The sequence below is a fragment of the Pseudorasbora parva genome, chromosome 6 (genome assembly GCF_024679245.1).
Source record: "Pseudorasbora parva isolate DD20220531a chromosome 6, ASM2467924v1, whole genome shotgun sequence".
NCBI lineage: Eukaryota > Metazoa > Chordata > Actinopteri > Cypriniformes > Gobionidae > Pseudorasbora > Pseudorasbora parva.
Window position 1 is genome coordinate 50,318,692 of NC_090177.1, and position 22,198 is coordinate 50,340,889.

At 43.0% G+C, this 22,198-nt stretch overlaps 1 protein-coding gene across 1 annotated transcript; it reads right to left on the bottom strand.

The window, feature by feature from the left end:
• Positions 1–1,201: 1,201 nt before the first annotated feature.
• LOC137079493 (myosin-13-like) lies at positions 1,202–9,798 on the bottom strand. The gene is made up of 4 exons (XM_067447449.1): positions 9,774–9,798; positions 3,438–3,480; positions 2,762–3,258; positions 1,202–2,659 (listed from the first exon to the last, which is right to left on the bottom strand). Exons 2-4 carry the CDS (start codon positions 3,473–3,475, stop codon positions 2,154–2,156), a joined length of 1,041 nt encoding a protein of 346 aa, XP_067303550.1. The 5' UTR covers positions 3,476–3,480; positions 9,774–9,798; the 3' UTR covers positions 1,202–2,153.
• Between the last annotated feature and the right edge of the window lie 12,400 nt (positions 9,799–22,198).

Here is a 22,198-nt window from a genome sequence, read left to right on the forward strand (position 1 = left end):
GCTGTATGGCGAGCTGGCAAATGCCCCCCGCAAACGTGGTCGCCCCCATCTACGTTTCAAAGACGTCATTAAGAGGGATCTTCAGGCCTTCTCCATCAACCTGGACAACTGGGAGGCACTTGCATTTGACAGAACCAACTGGCGTGCAGCAATTAACAACGGCCGTAGGGACTCTCAGGAGTCCTATAAGTCATTTCTGGAAGAGAGACGCTCTAAACGGGAAGCAGTTCGTCGCACTCGACATGAACGGCCATAGTAGTAGTAGTAGTAGTATATATATATATATATGTGTGTGTATGTGTGTGTGTGTGTGTGTGTGTGTGTGTGTGTGTGTGTGTGTGTGTGTGTATGTATGTATGTATGTGTATGTATATATATATATATATATATATATATATATATATATATATATATATAATTATTATTATTATTATTATTATTATTATCATTTATTAAAAAAATGAATTTATACAAATAATTTAAAGCTCACCCAAAACATTTGCTGACCTCCCTCTATGAGCAGTATACTGCACACTTTTCGGAGGGCTTTGCAAGCTTTTTCCTCAATCAGGATTGAGAATAGCATTTCTTCAGCATCACTCTTGACGGTAAAACTTACTTAAAATTGTTGTTCTTAGAGCCACAAATCACACTCTTTAGAGTTCAGATAGAAAGCCATGCATTTTTATTGAATTTGTTATAACTAAACATTTGAAGAAGTCATCACCATCGGTCTGCTTACTCAACCACGTGGAACGTAAATATCACTTAACCAAACCTCTTTCTAGAGACCATGGCATTGTTGTATATTATCAGTATATGATTTTCTAATTTACATTAGAGGTAATATAATTGATGCTCGTTAATAACATAATAATGCATAATAAGGTTCTTTACCTTAGTTTCAGAGAAACAACAGTTTATCTTTCCATAAGATAACGTAACTCTTCCATAGCCACACTCAACTTACTCAATACTCACATGTATAATTTAGTAGTTGTGTTAGTTATTCTTGTTTATCTTTTGTTAATAAAATCTATGTTATTGTAATTGTATCTTCCTTGTGCTGATAATGCAGAAAAGGCTCTACAAGTTAGAAATCTCACCAATCTTTCAGGTAGATCAGCTGACCAACTCTTCCAACTTTACACTCAATCTAAATGACTGGACAGCCTCCAGTCTGGAGTTCTCATACAGTCACTGTAAAAAAACACAGGACCTTGACTAGTGTCCCAAACTAAGAGAGGGGGAAGGTGGTCATCTGATGTCATCAAAACCACATCCAAAACTCACAACGTCAGCGGTGACGTGACTACCAATCAATTGGTACTACCAGACAATTGGCGTCCTTGGATGGACGAAAGTAAAATCACTAAAAAAATGTTTTAACAAACTGATCGGATGATTCAAATCTTCACCAATCTATAATAAAACAACACGCCACCAGTGCCACTAGCATCAACTTATTGGTGTTTCGTTCAAACACTGGGAAATAAAGGTCAACCTCGCTCTCTCTAAACAGTGGGACCAGTGAAATTTGACAACTAATATCAACTTCAGGTTGACGGACTTGTGGGCTCAAAACAATCTTTTAGAAACGAAACGAATGAAAAATAAAGAAAATAAAAATACAGTTTAACTTCCAGAATGCCCTTAACCATAAACAAAGTGAAAAAGAGATATATAATATATTGGCATCAAACCCCCTACATCCCTTTACTTTGTAAATATTTTTTTAAACACATTGTTGCCTAAGTCTCTTGGCGTACATAATCGGCATCCAAGACGTAGTCAAACAGGCAATAGTTAGAAAAACCAGAGAGAATACAACGCAGATGACAAACAATCAATCAGTAAGAAAACAAACCATAGTGCCACAAGACACAAAGTCAAGGAGGCACAAAGGGCAGAGGAGGGGTCTTTGGGGCGGTCCTTATATCAGGTTATAGGTCCGTATTACAGGTTAACAGAGGTAACGCCCATCTAGAACACAAACATGTCTACACACATACACAGAGAGAGAGAGAGAGAGAGAGAGAGAGAGAGAGAGAGAGAGAGAGAGAGAGAGAGAGAGAGAGAGAGAGAGATGGTATACACACAAGGACTTTTGATATAAACACAAAACCTCTGAGGGTCCTAGCATTGTTTTTTACTTAATAATAACTATCAGAAACACTGGGTGAATTGCATAAAGCAAGTAGTCCTCTAATATTATCCCTCAATGTAGTAATAATGCCTGGATTACAATCACCACAGAGGAGCCGATTACTGGCAATATCTACTACTGCCTTCATCACTTCTTCCATGGTGTTTACCACAGGCTGCCAGTAGATGGAACGTTGAGTTTGCTTCTCCAGTACATTGACTCTTCCACTGAGAATGCTCAGAAGATTCACAGCTTTCCGGACCATTTCCTGAATATTTCCTGTGATCTCTAGATGTGTTTGAACATCCACAATCTCCCCATCAATCCTCTTCAATGCCCGATTGGTCTGCTCAATTTCATATTGTTTCGAAGTGATCTTTGACTGGTATTCATACACGGTTCTGGTCTTTTCCTTCACCTGATAGTCAAACTTTTGTTGGTCCTGTTCAGCTCTACTGATGGCTTCTGAAGCCTCGTTTAATTCTCGCACTCCCTCACTCAGCATTACTGGACCTAGATGGAAACAAAAAATCAAAACATGTCTTACTTTTCACCAGTCAGAGTTTTTTAAATTCATAGATTCAGAACTATTCAGAAGGATGCGAAAATTCTTACCAGCAATCCATCCAAAAATTGGTACTGCAAATGTTACCACCCCGCCTGCAATTGCGAGACCTTCACCATTGTTCCTCCTATTTTCTGCAGATCTCCGGGCATATTTTGCCATTTCTAAGCTGTTTTCAGCCTGTTGCAAAACTGCTTTGGAATACCTTAGCATTTCTTCAGCTGAATTTTTCTCTATTTGTAATTTACCTAGGGTATTGTATTTTTCTTTTTTCTGCTCCTCAATATTTTTTTTCGTTCTAATAAGTTGCTCCATGTGTCCATCCATATTACCCAGTTTTTCTTTAATCACTGTCTCTGACGTTTTTAGGCACAGCTCAGCATGCTCAATATGTTCCCTAATTTGTTTAAAATTGGAGCACATGTCAGTGGTGGGATCGACATGCACATTCTTCAGGGACTTGCAGATGTTACAGATAGAGATAATTCCCTCATTTAGCGGCCTAGAAACTGCCTCCATACGCTGCAAATCCTCAAAACGGCAGGTACTAAGATATGGGGAGGCAAAAATATGACAGAACACCTTAAACTTATTTTAATGGCATACACAGTGGAACACTTTTCTTTATTTTGTATTTAAAATAAATAAATTGTTAAACAATTTACATTGTTTTATTTTAATAACAAGTATCACAATTACAATATTTGCAGGTAAAAAAACCCATACCTATGACTTTGGAGGACTGTGGAGAAAGCCATGTTCATTTTCCCTGTTACACACAAAAAAAGAGATTATTATTAACAATTATTATTATTTTATAATTGTTACATGTTTAACACAAGCATGAGTATAATTCAAAACGTCATTTTATTTAAAGGTGTAGTGTGTGAATTTTAGTGGTATCTAGCAGTGAGTGCATTGCACCCAACCACTGTCACCCCACACTTTCAGAGCACATAGAGAAGCTACGATGGCTGACACAGGACAAAAACATAATCGTCTGAGAGAGCTGAAAGTGAATAGCGCTCTACAGACGTTTTTCCCTTTAGGACTACAGGAGAAACATGGCGTAAATAGAAATGGTTCATTCTGTCAATAGATCCTTATAAATACTGCACCTTTAAACACACACTAAACACAAAGAGATCGGAAAATGAACAAAATAAAACTCAGGCCAAATAGATGAGGAGAGTAATCAGGGTAAAATGGAAGAGGTGTGGGGATTAATAACAACCATAGAAACTAACAGACAGGCATGACAGGAACAGGAAAACAGACAACTAAACCAAGAGAACCAACATGTGACAACAACCATTTTTTATAATGTATAATAATACAATTATTTGTTTTATAAGTTTTTGTAGTCCCTATATGCACATTATTTAGTAATTGTAAAAATCTTATGCATGGCGTACACTACAGTGGACAGATATTTAGAAGCCATTTTGAACCATTTTAGTTTTAGCACCATGTCCCAAACACTAAGAGGCGAACCCCCAAAGTGTTGTCTGCGGTTCTATTTAACTATTGCCTTTGTATCTCTTTGTTGTTTTGAGATATTGCATCATACATTCAAAATAGCTGAGGGAAGAGGAGATGCACCAAGGGCCTTAGGAATAAGTGTTAAATCCTTATATTCAGGAACAATATATTTATTCAGCTAAATAAGTTATAACTAAATAAGGCGCGCAGTGAGAAGACGCTTCATGGCGAGAGTGGTAAAAATCTCCCGTGGCCGCCTCATTCCCAACACTAACACATCTGCTATCTTCACGATGAATACTCCGACCCCGGAAAACATTGTTCTCACCACTGACTTTGGTCAACAGACCATCTACATTGGGCAAATGATTCACCGTTTGTGCTTAGTGTAACGTTAGGCAAATGATTCACCGTTTGTGCTTAGTGTAACGTTAGGGTTAGTTTCACTTTCAGAATCACCGTCATCTCATATTTCCCTTCAGAATCAGGGTCCGCGAATAGAAGACCCAACACTTCAAAGCTTTATTGATAACATTAGAAAATAAAAATAGTAATAATAATCTAATGCAAATACTCGTTGACATTGACAATGCTCTGATAAAACGGCTCACTCGCAATAAAATTTGACACCCTTTTTGACAAAATCGGCCGTTTTATTCAGTGTCGCATCTTGTTGAGTAAATTTGACCTTGGCGCCTAGAGGGTTAAGGAGAGGATGACCAGGGCCATGTTTTGCGAGAATTTGGGGAACAACCTCCTTCCCTCAGTTAGAGCATTGAAGATGGGTCGAGGCTGGGTCTTCCAACATGACAATGACCCAAAGCACAGCCAGCATAAAGCAAGGATAACCAAGGAGCAGCTCTGTAAGAAGCATATCAAGGTTCCGGCGTGGGCTAGCCAGTCTCCAGACCTAAACCCAATAGATAATCTTTGGAGGGAGCTCAAAAGATTGTGTTTCTCAGTGACAGGCCAGAACCCTCACTGATCTAGAGAAGATCTGTGTGGAGGAGTGGGCCAAAATCCCTCCTGCAGTGTGTGCAAAACTACAGGAAACGTTTGGCCTCTGTAATTGCAAACAAAGGCTACTGTACCAAATATTAACATTGATTTTCTCAGGTGTTCAAATACTTATTTGCAGCTGTATCATACAAATAAATAGTTTTTAAAAAATCATAAATTGCGATTTCTGGATTGTTTTTTTTAGATTATGTCTCTCACATGCCCCTACGATGACAATTTCAGACCCTCCATGATTTCTAAGTGGGAGAACTTGCAAAATAGCACGGTGTTCAAATACTTATTTTCCTCACTGTAAGTGTGTTGCACCCTTCCTTTTGGATCCAATATAGGAGAACAGCATTGTGTTTTAATCTAAAAATGTCTGCAAATCCAGTATTGACCTGTGTTTTATTTTGCGAAAACGATTTCGCAGAAATGAAGCAATCAAACGTCCACTTATTCCTAATATTAGAATCCGAAGGAAGCTTATGCAGCGACTGTGTTCTTCGGCAACCGGGCACTGCGTAATATTTTGCTATCTTTGGGATGTTTATTGCTTGGTAGCGCAATCAGTTTAGCTCCACAAGTCGGTGGGCAGGGCTACAGAAGCAGGCGTACATATTTATCTGTTGAGGCGGCGTTTCCCCATTGTATTATGTCATTGATCAGTTTATATTTGAGAGTGCTCGTTTTCTTGGCTTGGTGTCAATAAAAGCTTTTCTTTCACTAATAAGGAAGTTTTCAACTCCGTAAATAACAGGATATTCTTATATCAGAATGTACTTTTCTATATCAAAGGCTCAAGGGAAAGTTGATTTTTCATTCATGACCGCTTTAAGGACTCACTTTATATTACCGTATTTTCCGCACTATAAGGCGCACCTTCAATGAATGGCCTATTTTAAAACTGTTTTCATATATAGGGCGCACCGGATTATAAGGCGCATAGAATAGAAACTACTGCAGTCAAATGTTTGACTGGGTTTGCGTTATGCATCCACTAGATGTAGCTGTGCTAAAGGGAATGTCAACAAAACAGTCAGACAAACTGACTATTCGCATGGTATTAGTATTATCTGGGGACCTCTGGTGATTTGTAATAATTGCAGAGAATGTCTGAGATCGTAATCCCGTGCGAATCGGCCATGTCTGTATTTTATAAAAGTAAAATTTCCCCCGCAAATTACCCACAATATTTCGCCGAACACTGAGGTCCTGTGATAATATTAGTCCCGTGCGAATCCGCATCTCTGTGATTTGGCCAGGATTAGGCGGATCGTAGGCTATATAATTTTTGCAAGTTTTTTTTTTCCTGTGCGCATTTCTATCTTTATCTTTCACGAAGAATGGAGGCTGCATTCATTATGGGCACCGTTATGAATTCCCGCATGGATTATACTTTCACTTTTGAATGAGTACCAATTTGGGAGCAAATTCCTTGAATGGTGTGTTTAAGAATAGTATTGATGTTAATATTAATGAAAAACATAACAATAGAACAGTACAATGACAAGCTCGCTTAAATGGGCGCTTTTACATTTAGCTTTGAAACTCAATCTTCCGCCGTGTATTGTCAGCTTCTCACTCGTGATGAATGAGATCTGACTCCGGCCGCTGGTCTATCTGTGCTCAGTTCAGTTTTTAATTGTAGCGTCTGTTCTCTAACTGAACGAAATAATTTGTATAACTATAAAACTATCAAAACGATATCGATACGACTGTTTATGATTTCATACAGCTATAACAAAAAAACATTTACAAGTCCTGACATCATGTCCGGGAGAAGTCAGTAAATTCGAGTAAAATCACAGGGTTTGCTTATCACGTGTGAATGTGCCACTGCCACGCAAAACTCAGATGTGGGGGAGAAATTTCTAAATCACAGAAGTCCCAGATACTAATCCCGTGCGAATAGGGCTTAAGTCAAAATTTATTACGCGTTCTGACAACTCCGTTCACTCCCATGGTAACGTTGTTCAAACGTTGATGTGCATATTAACAATATCTCCCAGCCTTGGTAATCTTTTGGCAGTTGCTGCGAGACGGTAGTTCGTTTGCGGATGGAGAGATTATGTCTTTTCGTAAAACGAAAGCACCAAGAAGGACCGCCTTGAAATTCATCGATGTTTATGCCCCGTACTAGTGCTGTTGCCTTCATTCAAATAGTGACTGTAGAGACGTGGTACGGCTTTGTAGTTTACCAGTCGTACTGAAACATTTTATTATCATTATATCGTTTTTATTGGTTTTTCAAACTGAAACATTTTAACAGAGTGCCTTGATCCATATATAAGGCGCTCCGGATTATAAGGCGCACTGTCGTTTTTGAGAAAATTAAAGGCTTTTAAGTGCGCCTTATAGTGCGGAAAATACGGTAGGTGGCCTTAACTACTATGTACTAACATTTAAATTAATAATCTGATACAATGAACTTGTGTCCATACATACATTTAAAATTACCTGCATGTAATGCAGGTAAAATTACCTGCATGTAATGCTAACCCTAACCCTAACTCTACCAGTTTAAGGGTAGAGTTACACCTGACACTAACCCTACCCTTAAACTGACCCACACCACCACACCTGTCCCTAACTCTACCCTTAAACTGACCCACACCACCACACCTAACCCTACCTCTACCCTTAAACTGACCCACACCACCACACCTGAACCTAATTCTACCCTTAAACTGACCCACACCACCACACCTGACCCTAACTCTACCCTTAAACTGACCCACACCACCACACCTGTCCCTAACTCTACCCTTAAACTGACCCACACCACCACACCTGACCCTAACTCTATCCTTAAACTGACCCACACCACCACACCTGAACCTAATTCTACCCTTAAACTGACCCACACCACCACACCTGTCCCTAACTCTACCCTTAAACTGACCCACACCACCACACCTGACCCTAACTCTACCCTTAAACTGACCCACACCACCACACCTGTCCCTAACTCTACCCTTAAACTGACCCACACCACCACACCTGACCCTAACTTTACCCTTAAACTGACCCACACCACCACACCTGTCGCTAACCCTACCCTTAAACTGACCCACACCACCACACCTGTCCCTAACTCTACCCTTAAACTGACCCACACCACCACACCTGTCCCTAACCCTACCCTTAAACTGACCCACACCACCACACCTGTCCCTAACTTTACCCTTAAACTGACCCACACCACCACACCTGTCCCTAACTCTACCCTTAAACTGACCCACACCACCACACCTGACCCTAACCCTACCCTTAAACTGACTCACACCACCACACCTGTCTCTAACTTTACCCTTAAACTGACCAACACCACCACACCTGACCCCAACTCTACCCTTAAACCGACCCACACCACCACACCTGACCCTAACTCTACCCTTTAACTGACCCACACCACCACACCTGTCCCTAACTCTCCCCTTAAACTGACCCACACCACCACACCTGACCCTAACTCTACCCTTAAACTGACCCACACCACCACACCTGACCCTAACTCTACCCTTAAACTGACCCACACCACCACACCTGAACCTAATTCTACCCTTAAACTGACCCACACCACCACACCTGTCCCTAACTCTACCCTTAAACTGACCCACACCACCACACCTGACCCCAACTTTACCCTTAAACTGACCCACACCACCACACCTGTCCCTAGCTCTACCCTTAACTGACCCACACCACCACACCTGTCCCTAACTCTACCTTTAAACTGACCCACACCACCACACCTGAACCTAATTTACCCTTAAACTGACCCACACCACCACACCTGTCCCTAACTTAACCCTTAAACTGACCCACACCACCACACCTGACCCTAACCCTACCCTTAAACTGACTCACACCACCACACCTGTCTCTAACTTTACCCTTAAACTGACCAACACCACCACACCTGACCCCAACTCTACCCTTAAACTGACCCACACCACCACACCTGTCCCTAACTCTACCCTTAAACTGACCCACACCACCACACCTGACCCTAACCCTACCCTTAAACTGACTCACACCACCACACCTGACCCTAACTACCCCCTTAAACTGACCCACACCACCACACCTGACCCTAACTCTACCCTTAAACTGACCCACACCACCACACCTGACCTTAACTCTACCCTTAAACTGACCCACACCACCACACCTGTCCCTAACTCTCCCCTTAAACTGACCCACACCACCACACCTGTCCCTACCTTTACCCTTAAACTGACCCACACCACCACACCTGTCCCTAACTTTACCCTTAAACTGACCCACACCACCACACCTATGCCTAACTTTACCCGTATCTACCTCAATATCAGCAGAAGTGTTGTTTTTGATGTAAGTACATAGTAGCTAAAGCCACTTATTTATGGTCCCACTTTATGTTTTTTATTTTATTTTTTACATTTTTACATTACACTTACATTTTGACCCTACCACTTAACCACAATATTGTACCTAGATTGATTGATGTAAGTACATAGTAGTTAAAGACACCTACTATAAGGATCTGATTTGATTTGTTAATATAATAAGTAATTTTAAATGTAATTGCCTTACCCTGTTGGATAGTTTCGTCAAGTCTCCGGTTAAGGTCTGGTTGAATGGTGAAACAAATGTATGCCTTTTATTGTCATCTGAAAGGGGCGGAGGTGGAGGATGAGGACTTGGGGAGGAGTAGCTAGAATAATTGCTATTAATATTTTTTAACATGTAGATGGCGACAAAATCCTACTTGACAAAATACTACTTTTCTCAAAAGCTTGGGGAGTGGGAGTGGGATTTTCAGCCTGGGAGTTTAATATTCTAAACAGCCATCAACCTGTTTCAACAAGAATATCCAAATAAACAAATAGCATGCTAAACTTCTTAAGCACACATTCTGCATCAATCTTATGACTAGGCACTTTTAATAATATGAATATCAGACATCAGTGTGGATTATGTTCTAATACTAATCAAAGGGAAAAATATAAAAAGAAAATATAAAACATAGAGTATTTGTTAGGTTTTTGCCCCATATTCGTGTCTTATCCTAGGTTTCTGAAGTGGCAGTTGAATGAATAAAGATCCAGCACTGAGGGAGAGTATAAAGTCTCTCTTTAATTCAAAGAAAAAGCATAGGTTATACACATTGAATACAAAGGGTGTAACATGATTTGAACCAATGAGAGAGAGATTGCATCATATAGCTCATTTTATAGGAATGTGATAAACAATTAAAAACAAGTCTAAATATAGTCATCTCTTGGTCAGATATCCAGGCCTTCCTTGAGCTCCTGAAGATCTCTTAATAGAAAATGGCAGGGACCATTTTCTAACTCCCAGTCACTCCACCAGCACCTGTTTCTTATATGGAGTGGTTCCAGCAGATAATGTAAATCATACATTCAAACATAGAATACAGCTTCATCAGAGAGAGGGACAAGAGACCCTCTGACCACTTCTCTTCCCGTCTCCCTCTCTCATTTCTGTCAATAGGGGGGAGGGGGAGATGTGAGGCAGGATTTTTCAGGCGTGACTTTTTACTGCGCCGAGTCGAAGTGTTCTCAGAAATGTTTTTCCGCCATACATTATAGTTCTCCTTTTTATAATCCTTTTAGAAAAGCATCACATATTATTTTGTGCCACCATACTTGATCGTTCAACTATTCGTGTAACTGTATTTAAATAGGTAAACCATGGAGGTGTTTGGTCACTTCTAACTTGATCTCTGTTTGGTACCTAATGAATGAACTGGGCTTAGTAGGCTCAGCAAAATGCTATCAGAATGTTACCGCACATCAGAGCGATTAAAGCCTAGTTCACACTGCCCGATTTTTGCCCCGATTTTGAGTCGCCGACAGGTTTTGTGAAATCGCCGACAAATGCAGTGTGAATAATCAAAAACGCGATCAGAGAGAGAATTGCAGATGAGTCGCCGACGCCTACGAGATTTCTGGCATGCTAAATATCTGGACCTGTCGGTGATTGAAACCCCTGCTGTGTGAAATGCGTTCTGACTGAAAATTACATCGGCGATGACCGACAGCCAATAAGAGTGTGAGATACAGGGCAGCAGGAGGTTCAGGGAGGAGTTATAGAGCAGAATTTCAGTATTTTAATGGATATATTTACAATTCTATCAAAAAGAAACCAAGGCCAAACATTTGCACATCCAGCCGCAGCAGCAGCACATTACAAAATTGTTTATTTACCTCAAACTGTCTTTGCAGAACACAATCCTGGCTCCCTCTGTCTCTCCAACAATTTCTTCCGCCATAATCAATGGTTAACTCCGGTCTGACGCACGTGTGATCTCGCGTTGTTAACTTGTCACATCGCACGTGTGTTTGGGAAACGTAGTTTGCGCACGGGAGAGAGAGAGTTGTCTGCGATTCTTCCTCTTGTTCAGTCATGCAGTGTGAACTCCTCTGTCGTCAAACCATCGTGCAATGTGAATACAGCAGTGACTGAATGATACCACAGATAGTCATGCAGTGTGAAAAGAGCAGTGACCCGACGAGTTTGAAAATCGTGCAGTCTGAACTAGGCTTAAGTGCACACACGTCGAGAGAGGTATGTATCAACTCGTCTTAGTTAAAGCTACACTGTGTGATATTTACCCCCATCTAGCATTAAAAAGGTATATGACCATCCAGTGAATATTAGTTTCTGTTCCTCTGAATTCTGATTTCGTTTTAACTCCTACGGTGACCGATTTAGTCCAAGATACATGGCAATCCCCTCTTCACATTCAAAACAGTGCCATCGAGTAATAAAACACGAAAGGCAAAGCTTGAATTTAAGGGTATGTCCCTCTTTGGCTAATGTACTTTCAGATGGAAGGGCCAACATGGCGACCGGCATCCGAACCCCTCACCCGTATGAATTTTCAATGGCATATTATAAACTTACGAGAATACTTTATAACTTGAAAGATGTAAAAATACATTAATTAGCACATATATTTTTGAAAGAACTAAGTGTTTTTAGCTAAGAATAAACTAAAAAAAAGTTACACAGTGTAGCTTTAAGGGAATAACATAGTTTAATATCAAAAAGCGGTGGAGTATCCCTTTAAGATCAGAATGTTTCCAATAGCAACTATAGCAAATAACAAGCGATTCCAATAGCGACTAGTGAACACACCTGCTTCCAATAGTAACTACAGCTTTATAACAGCATGTTTCCAATAGTACTACAGCTTTAAGTTGTTAGCTAACTTGAATAAATCTGAAGTCAATTCCATGTGAAAAACAAATGCCTCTCGCCTGTAAATGCCTGTAAATGTACATATAAGGAACAGCTGGAGGACCAATGTGCAACTTATTAGGTCAATTGGCAACATGATTGGGTATAAAAAGAGCCTCTCAGAGTGGCAGTGTCTCTCAGAAGTCAAGATGGGCAGAGGATCACCAATTCCCCCAATGCTGCGGCGGACAATAGTGGAGCAATATCAGAAAGGAGTTTCTCAGAGAAAAATTGCATAGAGTTTAAAGTTATCTTCATCTACAGTGCATAATATAATAAAAAAATTCAGAGAATCTGGAATAATCTCTGTGCGTATGGGTCAAGGCCGGAAAACCATACTGGATGCCTGTGATCTTCAGCCCTTAGACGGCACTGCATCACATACAGGAATGATACTGTAATGGACATCACAACATGGGCTCAGGAACACAATGCACCGCTGGATTCACTGTTTCTGGCTAAAACTCTATGGGCCGGTTTCCCGGAAAGAGATTAGGCCTAGTCCTGGACTAAAATGGCCTTCTAAACCAGATGAACAGAAATCTGCTTTCTCTGTCATGGTTTTAAATAGTCGTAGACTTGGTCTAATCAGGAGTTTAATAAACAGATTTCCTGGAGGAAGACTAGAAGTACTCCAGGTTTAAATTGAGTCTTAAATTAAACCTACCAGGGGGCAGGTTTAACTTCAGATTAACGTTATGTTTTGAAGAAGACATTGGGATATGTTAGTGAAGCTCAATATACACACACACATACACTCACCTAAAGGATTATTAGGAACACCATACTAATACTGTGTTTGAGCCCCTTTCGCCTTCAGAACTGCCTTAATTCTACGTGGCATTGATTCAACAAGGTGCTGAAAGCATTCTTTAGATATGTTGGCCCATATTGATAGGAGAGCATCTTGCAGTTGATGGAGATTTGTGGGATGCACATCCAGGGCACGAAGCTCCCGTTCCACCACATCCCAAAGATGCTCTATTGGGTTGAGATCTGGGGACTGTGGCGTACATTTTAGTACAGTCAACTATTGTCATGTTCAAGAAACCAATTTGAAATGATTCAAGCTTTGTAACATGGTGCATCATCCTGCTGGAAGGAGCAATCAGAGGATGGGTACATAGTGGTCATAAAGGGATGGACATGGTCAGAAACAATGCTCAAGTAGGCCGTGGCATTTAAACGATGCCCAAATGGCACTAAGGGGCCTAAAGTGTGCCAAGAAAACATCCTCCACACCATTACACCACCACCACCAGCCTGCACAGTGGGAACAAGGCATGATGGATCCATGTTCTCATTCTGTTTACGCTAAATTCTGACTTTACCATCTAAATCCCTCAAATGAAATAGAGACTCATCAGACCAGGCAACATTTTTCCAGTCTTCAACTGTCCAATTTTGGTGAGCTTGTGCAAATTGTCGCCTCTTTTTCCTATTTGTAGTGGAGATGAGTGGTACCCGGTGGGGTCTTCTGCTGTTGTAGCCCATCCGCCTCAAGGTTGTGTGTGTTGTGGCTTCACAAATGCTTTGCTGCATACCTCGGTTGTAACGAGTGGTTATTTCAGTCAAAGTTGCTCTTCTATCAGCTTGAATCAGTCGGCCCATTCTCCTCTGACCTCTAGCAACAACAAGGCATTTTCACCCACAGGACTGCTGCATACTGGATGTTCTTCCCTTTTCACACCATTCTTTGTAAACCATAGAAATGGTTGTGTGTGAAAATCCCAGTAAATGAGAATACTGAATGTGCAATATTGAGACCGGCCCGTCTGGCACCAACAACCATGCCACGCTCAAAATTGCTTAAAATTACCTTTCCTTCCCATTCTGACATTCAGTTTGGAGTTCAGGAGATTGTCTTGACCAGGACCACACCCCTAAATGCATTGAAGCAACTGCCATGTGATTGGATGATTAGATAATGGCATTAATGAGAAATTGAACAGGTGTTCCTAATAATCTTTTAGGTGACTTATATTGTGCGATACTCAAAAAACTCATGTACACTACCAGTCAAACGTTTTAGAACGGTAAAAATTATTAATTAATTTAAAAATTAATATATATTTTATTTCCCTTTCGAAAGGGAACTCGCCTGCCAGGCCGGTGTGTGCTCTGCCCGCACACAGTGCATCGTCTCTAGGAAAAGTGGGATTTCGCGGCCGCCTCCTTGGCCTTACATTTGAGAATAAAGCTCCCCACCCTCAGGTTAGTGCGCCGAAGCATGCATGTTACATGAAGCGATGAGGCACTGAAGACAGCGGGTGAGTCCCCTTTTAGGGCAAGCATTCTTCTTTTCAATGCCGTATGTTTGGACTCTATGCTTCCCTGAGGGATATTTTGTCTACAAAAGATGAAGAAAAGTGTAACAGTTGGAGAAGTGGGCCTGTAGTTCCCCGGTAAAGGTGGCTAGAACGATGTTTGTATAAAAACAGTGTGTTTATGTAGGCTGTATGTTTGCTAGTGTAGCAACAGTTGTTTATAAGGCTGTTTTCTCTTCTGGATATGTGTAATATGAGCAGTAGAGGCCACCGCACATACCGCGGGCATGTAGCGGCGATATAAACTGACGTATGTTCTCCTGGCGAACTTTTTTAGCTGTAGCCACCTCTGGGTAGCGTTGGCACCTCTGCTAGTAAAATATCTAGATGAATATGTGAGGTTAGGCTAGCGCATGAACTACAGTAAGGTCTGTCCCAGTCCTTTTTAGGGCCGTTGTTTGTGGGATTATCAGACCGATGCTAGCGCATCAGGTTGGCCTAGGCTGTTGATGGGATGGCGGTGGCGTCTCGCGGTGGCATATCACCCTGGCAGTTGCCCCGGGCTCCTGTCGGTAGTCCCGCAGGAGCTTTGTATCCCTATCCGGCCTCCCCGCAGTTAGGGTCGTCCGGCCAATGCCCACCCCCCTTCTGCATTTGGGGGTTGTTATTAATGCAAAAAGGTGTATAGCAGAATGAATCGCGACTCAGCCAGTGGTCGTGGGGACGGGGTAGGCGTCTCTTCGCGGTGCGCAGTTAGACTGGTTTTGCTAGCCCCGCCCCCCAGAGCTAGTGCGGCCGCCACTTCTGGGCGCCCCCCCAGCTTGGTTCAGGAAATGGCTGGTTGTGTGTGTTCAATATCTTTCACTTTTTGCTCTGTGTCTCCTGCTTCACCTTTTAGGGCTCGGGTCGAGCTGTACTTCGCAACCTTCGGAAAGCATGGGTTGGTAGGATGCTCCCCTGGAGCTGAAACACTGTCACGGCTGACGCCCTTGCGCAGACGGCCGCCCTGGAGGCAGGTGGCGTAAGTTGTACTCCACTCGCTTTAGAGGGTTCAAGGCGTTTTATGCTGAGTGCACTGCTGTGGGCATTGTGTTTTAGGTCCACGCTGGTAGGCGCTGCCTGAGAGACGTCGCCGTCGCAGAAGGCTGCTATGGGCCGCTGGGGCGGACCGACTATAGAAGGCTGGCTGGCGGGAGACGCCAGCCGAGGCAGTCCGGTCAGTTAACTCTGGGTCAGGTGGTAGGCCTCAGTAGGCCTCCCTGCGGGTGAGTTCCGACTCTGCAGCAGAAACCTCGTCATAAGTAGGCCCCTAACGGCCTCCCTGGGGATGAGTCCCCAGGTAGTGACTGGATACCCAGTCCTCATCAGCCAGCAGACAGCCACTGTCAGCCCGACTTTGAGGGCTCGCTGAGTTTCAGCACGCCTCATATGGCTTCCCCTGAGGGGGTGACCTAGTGTTCCGACCATTAGTTGACAGGATATAGGCCGCTTTAGGCCTCCTGTAGGGTGAGCCCCGGTTCCCAGGTCTTGAAACAGTGTGCGTGGGTGCTAGCCAGGCGGCTAGCATGGTCTGCTATCAGGGACGGGCCGCTTCAGGCCATCCTATGGTCGTTTCCCGGCCCTACGGGGTTTCCGGTGGGATTTGCCATCGGATAATCACTGTCTGTCACCAATCTATTAGGGGACTGCCATTCGGCAATAGGCCTCTCCAGGCCGCCCTAAAAAGACCGGACTGTACGTAGGCATCAAGCAGGCCTCCCTGGAGGCGAGCCCCGGGAACACAACAGCTCCCGACAGTTTGCACGTTGGCTGGCAGGAAGTAGGCCGCTCTAGGCCGCCTGAGGGTGAGCCCCCGAGCTGGGACGCTCGGTAGGCCAGTGTATTATGCTGTCAGGCCTTTCTGGGCCTTTCTGGGCCTTTTTGGGAAGGGATTCCCGGACCAGGTCTCGGTGACAAGCTAGCTATTAGCATGGGTGGCTTCTGGCGTTATAGCCTCATGAGCCCCCTGAGGAACCAGTAAAGCCACCTGCCTGCAGGCCGCCTGAGGGTGAGCCCCGAGCTGGGACGCTCGCTAGGCCAGTGTATTATGCTGTCAGGCCTTTTTTGGGCCTTTTTGGGAAAGGATTCCTGGACCAAAGGTCTCGGTGACAAGCTAGCCATTAGCATGGGTGGCTTCTGGCGTTATAGCCTCATGAGCCCCCTGAGGAACCAGTAAAGCCACCTTCCTGTGGCTCTTAACAGCTAACACTAACGGTGCCGGGTGGAGGCGCCTCATGGCCTCCCTGGAGGGGAAACGGTTCCCTGGAGCAGGAACGTATAACTGGCTTTGGGCTGACATCTAGCGGCTGCCCGCCGGTGGGTCCCGGCTTGGGCCGGTATAACTCAAGGGCGGGCTCATGCCCTAGCACAACGAGACTCCATTTCTGCTGTGCAGTCCCTTCAGGACAGGGACTGGCTAGCCTACAGCATGGGTTACCTACCAAGCTGGCTTAAGAGCTCCCCTCATTGAGGGTCGTCTGCGAGCTTATGGCCGCTTGAGTCTGATCAGACGGGCAGGCCCCCCTCGGGGCCTCCCGGGTAGATCAGTCCATAGGCCTTTTTTAGGCCTCCTGAGCACCCCTGTAATAAATGTGTTCAGTAGATCCTAGGATCGAGCAGAAGAGACTCCCCTCGATGGCAAGGGTAAGAAGCACTAAGCTGAGTACTGCTCTCCAGGATTCCCGTCTCCGAGTTCCGGTCTGAGGAGGACATTGTCAGTTTGTCAGTCCCTCAGTCTGGATGCTCATGAGTAAGAGCGATGTCCGGAGGCTCTGTTTTGACAGACAGGGTTGGCCAAGTGAAGCCAGGTGAGGCCTCCCTGGTGGCGTTCGGTGAAGGTTTTCCCAAATAAAGTGACGGGCTGGGGCGCCCTCGGGTCCCATAGCCACATTCCCTTAAGGGACTCCTTCCTTCGAAGTAGTAGGTCCCAGGCCCTCGAGCAAGCCGAGAGTAGGAAACCTCAGTTAAAACTTGTTTACTAGGTTCTCTCTTAGGCATATAGCTTGGGCTATGACCGTAGAGAATGATGTCACTGGCAGCCTGTGTGGCTAGAGGGGGAGTGGTTCAGACTTCCTGCGAACACCCGTCCAGGCAGTTCTCACTGCCAGTAAGGGGCGTGCACTCCCCTCAGCATGGCGGCGTGGGTATATCGTTCCCCGTAGCATCAGCTGACGCAGCGCGAGTTCCCTTTCGAAAGTGAACATCCCCGGTTACGTATGTAACCTTAGTTCCCTGAGAACAGGGAACGAGACGCTGCGTCACATGGCCATGCTTCAAGGTGTGCCTGCCCACAGTCCCTTCAGACAAAGCGGATATTGTCATGTTGGCACGGTGCCCTTTTATACTTCCTGGTCGCACGGTGATGACATCACCAGCTGCCAACGGTAAGTAGGATTGTGATTTGATAGCGATTTCAGACACCTGTCACGCTGAAGGCTGAAGGGGGGGATTCTGAAATCCACTGCCGCTTCAATATACCTGTATATATTTATATCCTAATTAACTTCATAATCAAAACCTTATTTAATATTTATCTTCCTATATTACCTATATTATTATAATGATTCTATCCAGTTATGATTTTGTTTTAGTTTCTTGTTTTCTAAAGTGTGTATTTGGTCTCTGAGGAGTGACTGAGGGTCTGGCCTAGAGATGTGTGATGTGTCACTAAACACTGGCAACAAGGTCGTGTGTTTGGATTTGAGGTATCACACACCCCTAACATGTCAGGAGTGCAGTAACAGTGTTTGCTCACTTAGCCCGGCTTCCAGATATGAAATATGGATTTGTCTTTCATTTAATTTATTATGTTTTATTCCTTTTATATTTCCTTTTACTGCAACACTAAAGACTCAAGATGAATATTGCCTGTACTATTGTGTGTCCCTCTCACTAAAAGAAAGCACATGTTATCAGTATGTTTTGGTAAGAACTGGTTAGAACTGGAGCTTAATCAGCTCCAACCTTGGAGAGACTGTGTATCTGTGTATGTGCGCAATATTCTGTGTTACAGATCAGAATGGTGTACAATGGGCACCCTAAGAAATGGGTGGACTTGTTGTTCTGGGCAAGCTGGCGCCTGCTCCAGATCTGGAAGGTCACTACAGGCCTAATTCTGGGTGAGAGCATCAACAAGTGACACGTCAGTGGAAACGTGCATCAGATTAACTGACATGAGTGGAAATTTACCATGACTGTGCATTGTCTCTGAGCCAATCAGAACCATCCACATTGCAGTAATGACGTGGATAAGACCTTGAAAACGGTATAACTGTTGGGACAATTGTATGTATGATAGGGCGAGGCAACGAGACGGTGAGAGAGGGAGCGCGGCCTACGAACTCCTTGTGAGACTTGAAGCTGGCTTCTGCTTTTGAAACTGCAAACTATTCTTAAGTAAATTTTTCTTTTAAGTAATTGCAATCCTGACTCTGTCTTCATTTCTTCACTACTGGTCCTGGGTCATAAGCTGTTAACCCCTAACAGTTTTGGTGGAGGATGCGCGGGCAATCATTCCTTGGTGACACCCCAGGCAAAACAACAAATAAGGTAGTAGAAAGCTTTAATTATTTGGTTAGGGCTGTCTGACTGGAAGAGATTGGGTACGGGGAGCGAGAGAGCTTCATTTCGATAGGAATGGGGATTAATTATACTAAGTGTTTGTTTTTTGGGAACAGCATAAGGGTATAAGAAGGTCGCTGAGAGCACGCCACGTTACTACGGGCAACGGCTAACGCGTAGCAGACAGCGCAAGACACGTGTCTAATACAGGGGAGAGCCCATTGGGGGCCACTGGTGTAGCACCACCTCTACAGGGGCACGTCTCTCTGGTCTGTGATCTGTTTGTCTGAGTTAGAGTCTTAAGAGACGGTCACATGGACCAGGGGGCATCGCAAACCTGCTCTCTCTCTTCCATCTCAGATAGGGGTACCCCGAACTTAGTGAATCAGGCAGTCAGGGAATAAAATATTAGTTATTAGTTAAACAAAATAAAAATTGATTCAGGAGTTGTTTTGCCAGTGATGCATCTGGAACGATCCCGAGTAAAATAAAAATTGTGACCCAAATTGGCACGGACCAGTATGTGTGACGTTTTCGTACAAGTGTCCTTTGCAGTTTCATAACGCAGAAGCCACAGCTGTGTTGGGTAAAGATCGCCGCCTCCATCTCTTGCTGTTTCGGTGAGTATGAACTTTGACTAAAATATGGCTGATAAATTGTGAGATGATCAGTAACCTGATCAGTCTTGATAATATGTTGAAATGAAAGAGAGCAAATGCTGTAACTAGCTTTGCTCTGAAGCCCTCACTTAAAAGAAATTTGCAGAACATAAAAATAAAAAAAAATAAACATGGCAGTAAGGTTTTAATTCAGACTGAAAAGTTAAATAGCAACTTGACTGGCTACAAACAAAGAGTGCTTATTAATGAATTTGTAAAATGGGTGGGGTTTAACCCCTGAAAGAAAAATCCCAGAAGATTACTGAGGGATGGTATAGTCTAATTGCCAAGATGTGTGAGCAGCCAGTCTTATCTGCCCCCTCCCCTCTCGCGCACTCTTCTCTGACTGTCCGAGCGAGTGCCGCTTTAGGCACCGCCTTACAGACTGGGAACTAGACTGAAACGTGCCAGTTGCTAAATGACAGAGAGTTTTAATTGTGGTCAGCAGGGCCATTTTGAACGTAACCCACCCATAAGGTGTAGAAATGGTGGCAAATCAGCCCATCAGATTACATTTTGTAGATGAAACAAAGTAAGAAAGTAACAAAGAAGAGATTTACACTCAGTCTAAGAAAATAAGAAATAATAATGTTAATGAATTGATGGTCTTAAGTTATTATTTTTGAAGGAAATATCTATGATAATTAAATAAAATTTTGAGGTAAAATTAAAGACATTGACTGAAAAACGTGAGGCAAGAAAATGTATAAATAGTAACGTAGAAGTTTAAAAGACAAATTTATGAAAAAGGTGGTTCATGTTACTCTAACTCTTGAAAAATTATGATAATGTTATTAAATGTTGGTAAAAACTGTTTGTACGATAAATTGGGGTTTATATGTTAAAAACCCTAGATGCTGGTGTTTTGGTTTCAAAAAGATAAGCTGGTGCAGAGCTGTAATAAAACTATTCGCTTATCTGAATCTGGCCCCCACCATTTCTGGTGCTATGGCCGAACTTGAAAGAGTAACAGAGACTTAATCTGAGAAATGTATAGTTTCTAAATTAATTGTATGGGAAAAAGACAAATAAAATTATGATTAATTAAAATTGTGATCTCTGTCTAAGGATAGAGTATAAAGGAAATGTTTGATGTCTTATATGAAAACAATTTTAATTTCTAGCCAGATCTTATGCTGAGCTAGTGTAAAAAGTATGACGTTTATGAAAACACAGTGAACCATCCTGAATAACTCAGAGTCTCTCTCTCATTCAAACCAACTCAATGCTGTTATCTGAACCTGTGTCATAGGTGATAAGATATTTCCAGTAAAAGCACAGTGCATCAGTTGAAAATCATAGAGACAGTGATTTGTTAAAAAGAGTGAAAGTGCCATTAGGAGGGCAATAATAAAGGTTTTTAGATACATAATTTTAATGAGTTGAAATTTTTAAATAAATTATCCCATGACCAGTGACATCTTTGTCTAATCTTAGCCTCCACCATGCACAGGACCAATGGATCAGGTCAGAGTCAACATGCAGGACATTAAATTGAATGGACAGTTGTTATGGCTAAATTCACTGAGTATAATCTACGCACTAATGTGTTGCGGTTTGGAAGATGTAATTGATATCAGTGATTAAGTAGTGTTATGATTAACCTGTCTCCATGTTCTACTTATAGTAAGCAGACTAAATGGCTCTGGTGACTCTTGAATGCACTTTCCCCAAGGCTCCAGAAAAACATCTGATCCATTTTAAGGGTCAAAGATCTCAAGCGATGACCAATGTGAATGAGGGTGATTTGCCGAAGACGGGTAAGATCCTCTTTTGGCCAGCAGGGGGACAACCTAAGACATGGGGGTCACCGCCATTGGGCACTTCCAAGAAGGGAGGTGTTTTTATGTGAGGTGTGTATGAGAGTTGAACCGATGTCTGTGAGGCCAGCAGCATCAGTAAGGGGGGACGCTGTGGTTGTAGGGGCCGAGAGTCCAGACAGGACACAGCAGGGCCTGCCCTAATAATGGCTCCTCTATACCGCTCACTCAAGTACCGCACTGTTTGTGAATGCCAGGGAAGACCCTGAGTGAAAGTTATGATGGTAAAGGTCATTCAAGAGCCAGCTGAGACCATGAGGTGATTGTCATTAACTTTTGTGGAGACCAGAACAAAAATGTATTCATTGAATCAGTAAAACTGTGTGATATTGAACTAATATTTCCACATCATGAGTTTAATCCTGCAGGTCATTAGATATGGCAGAGGAGAATTTGAAGGCATGGTG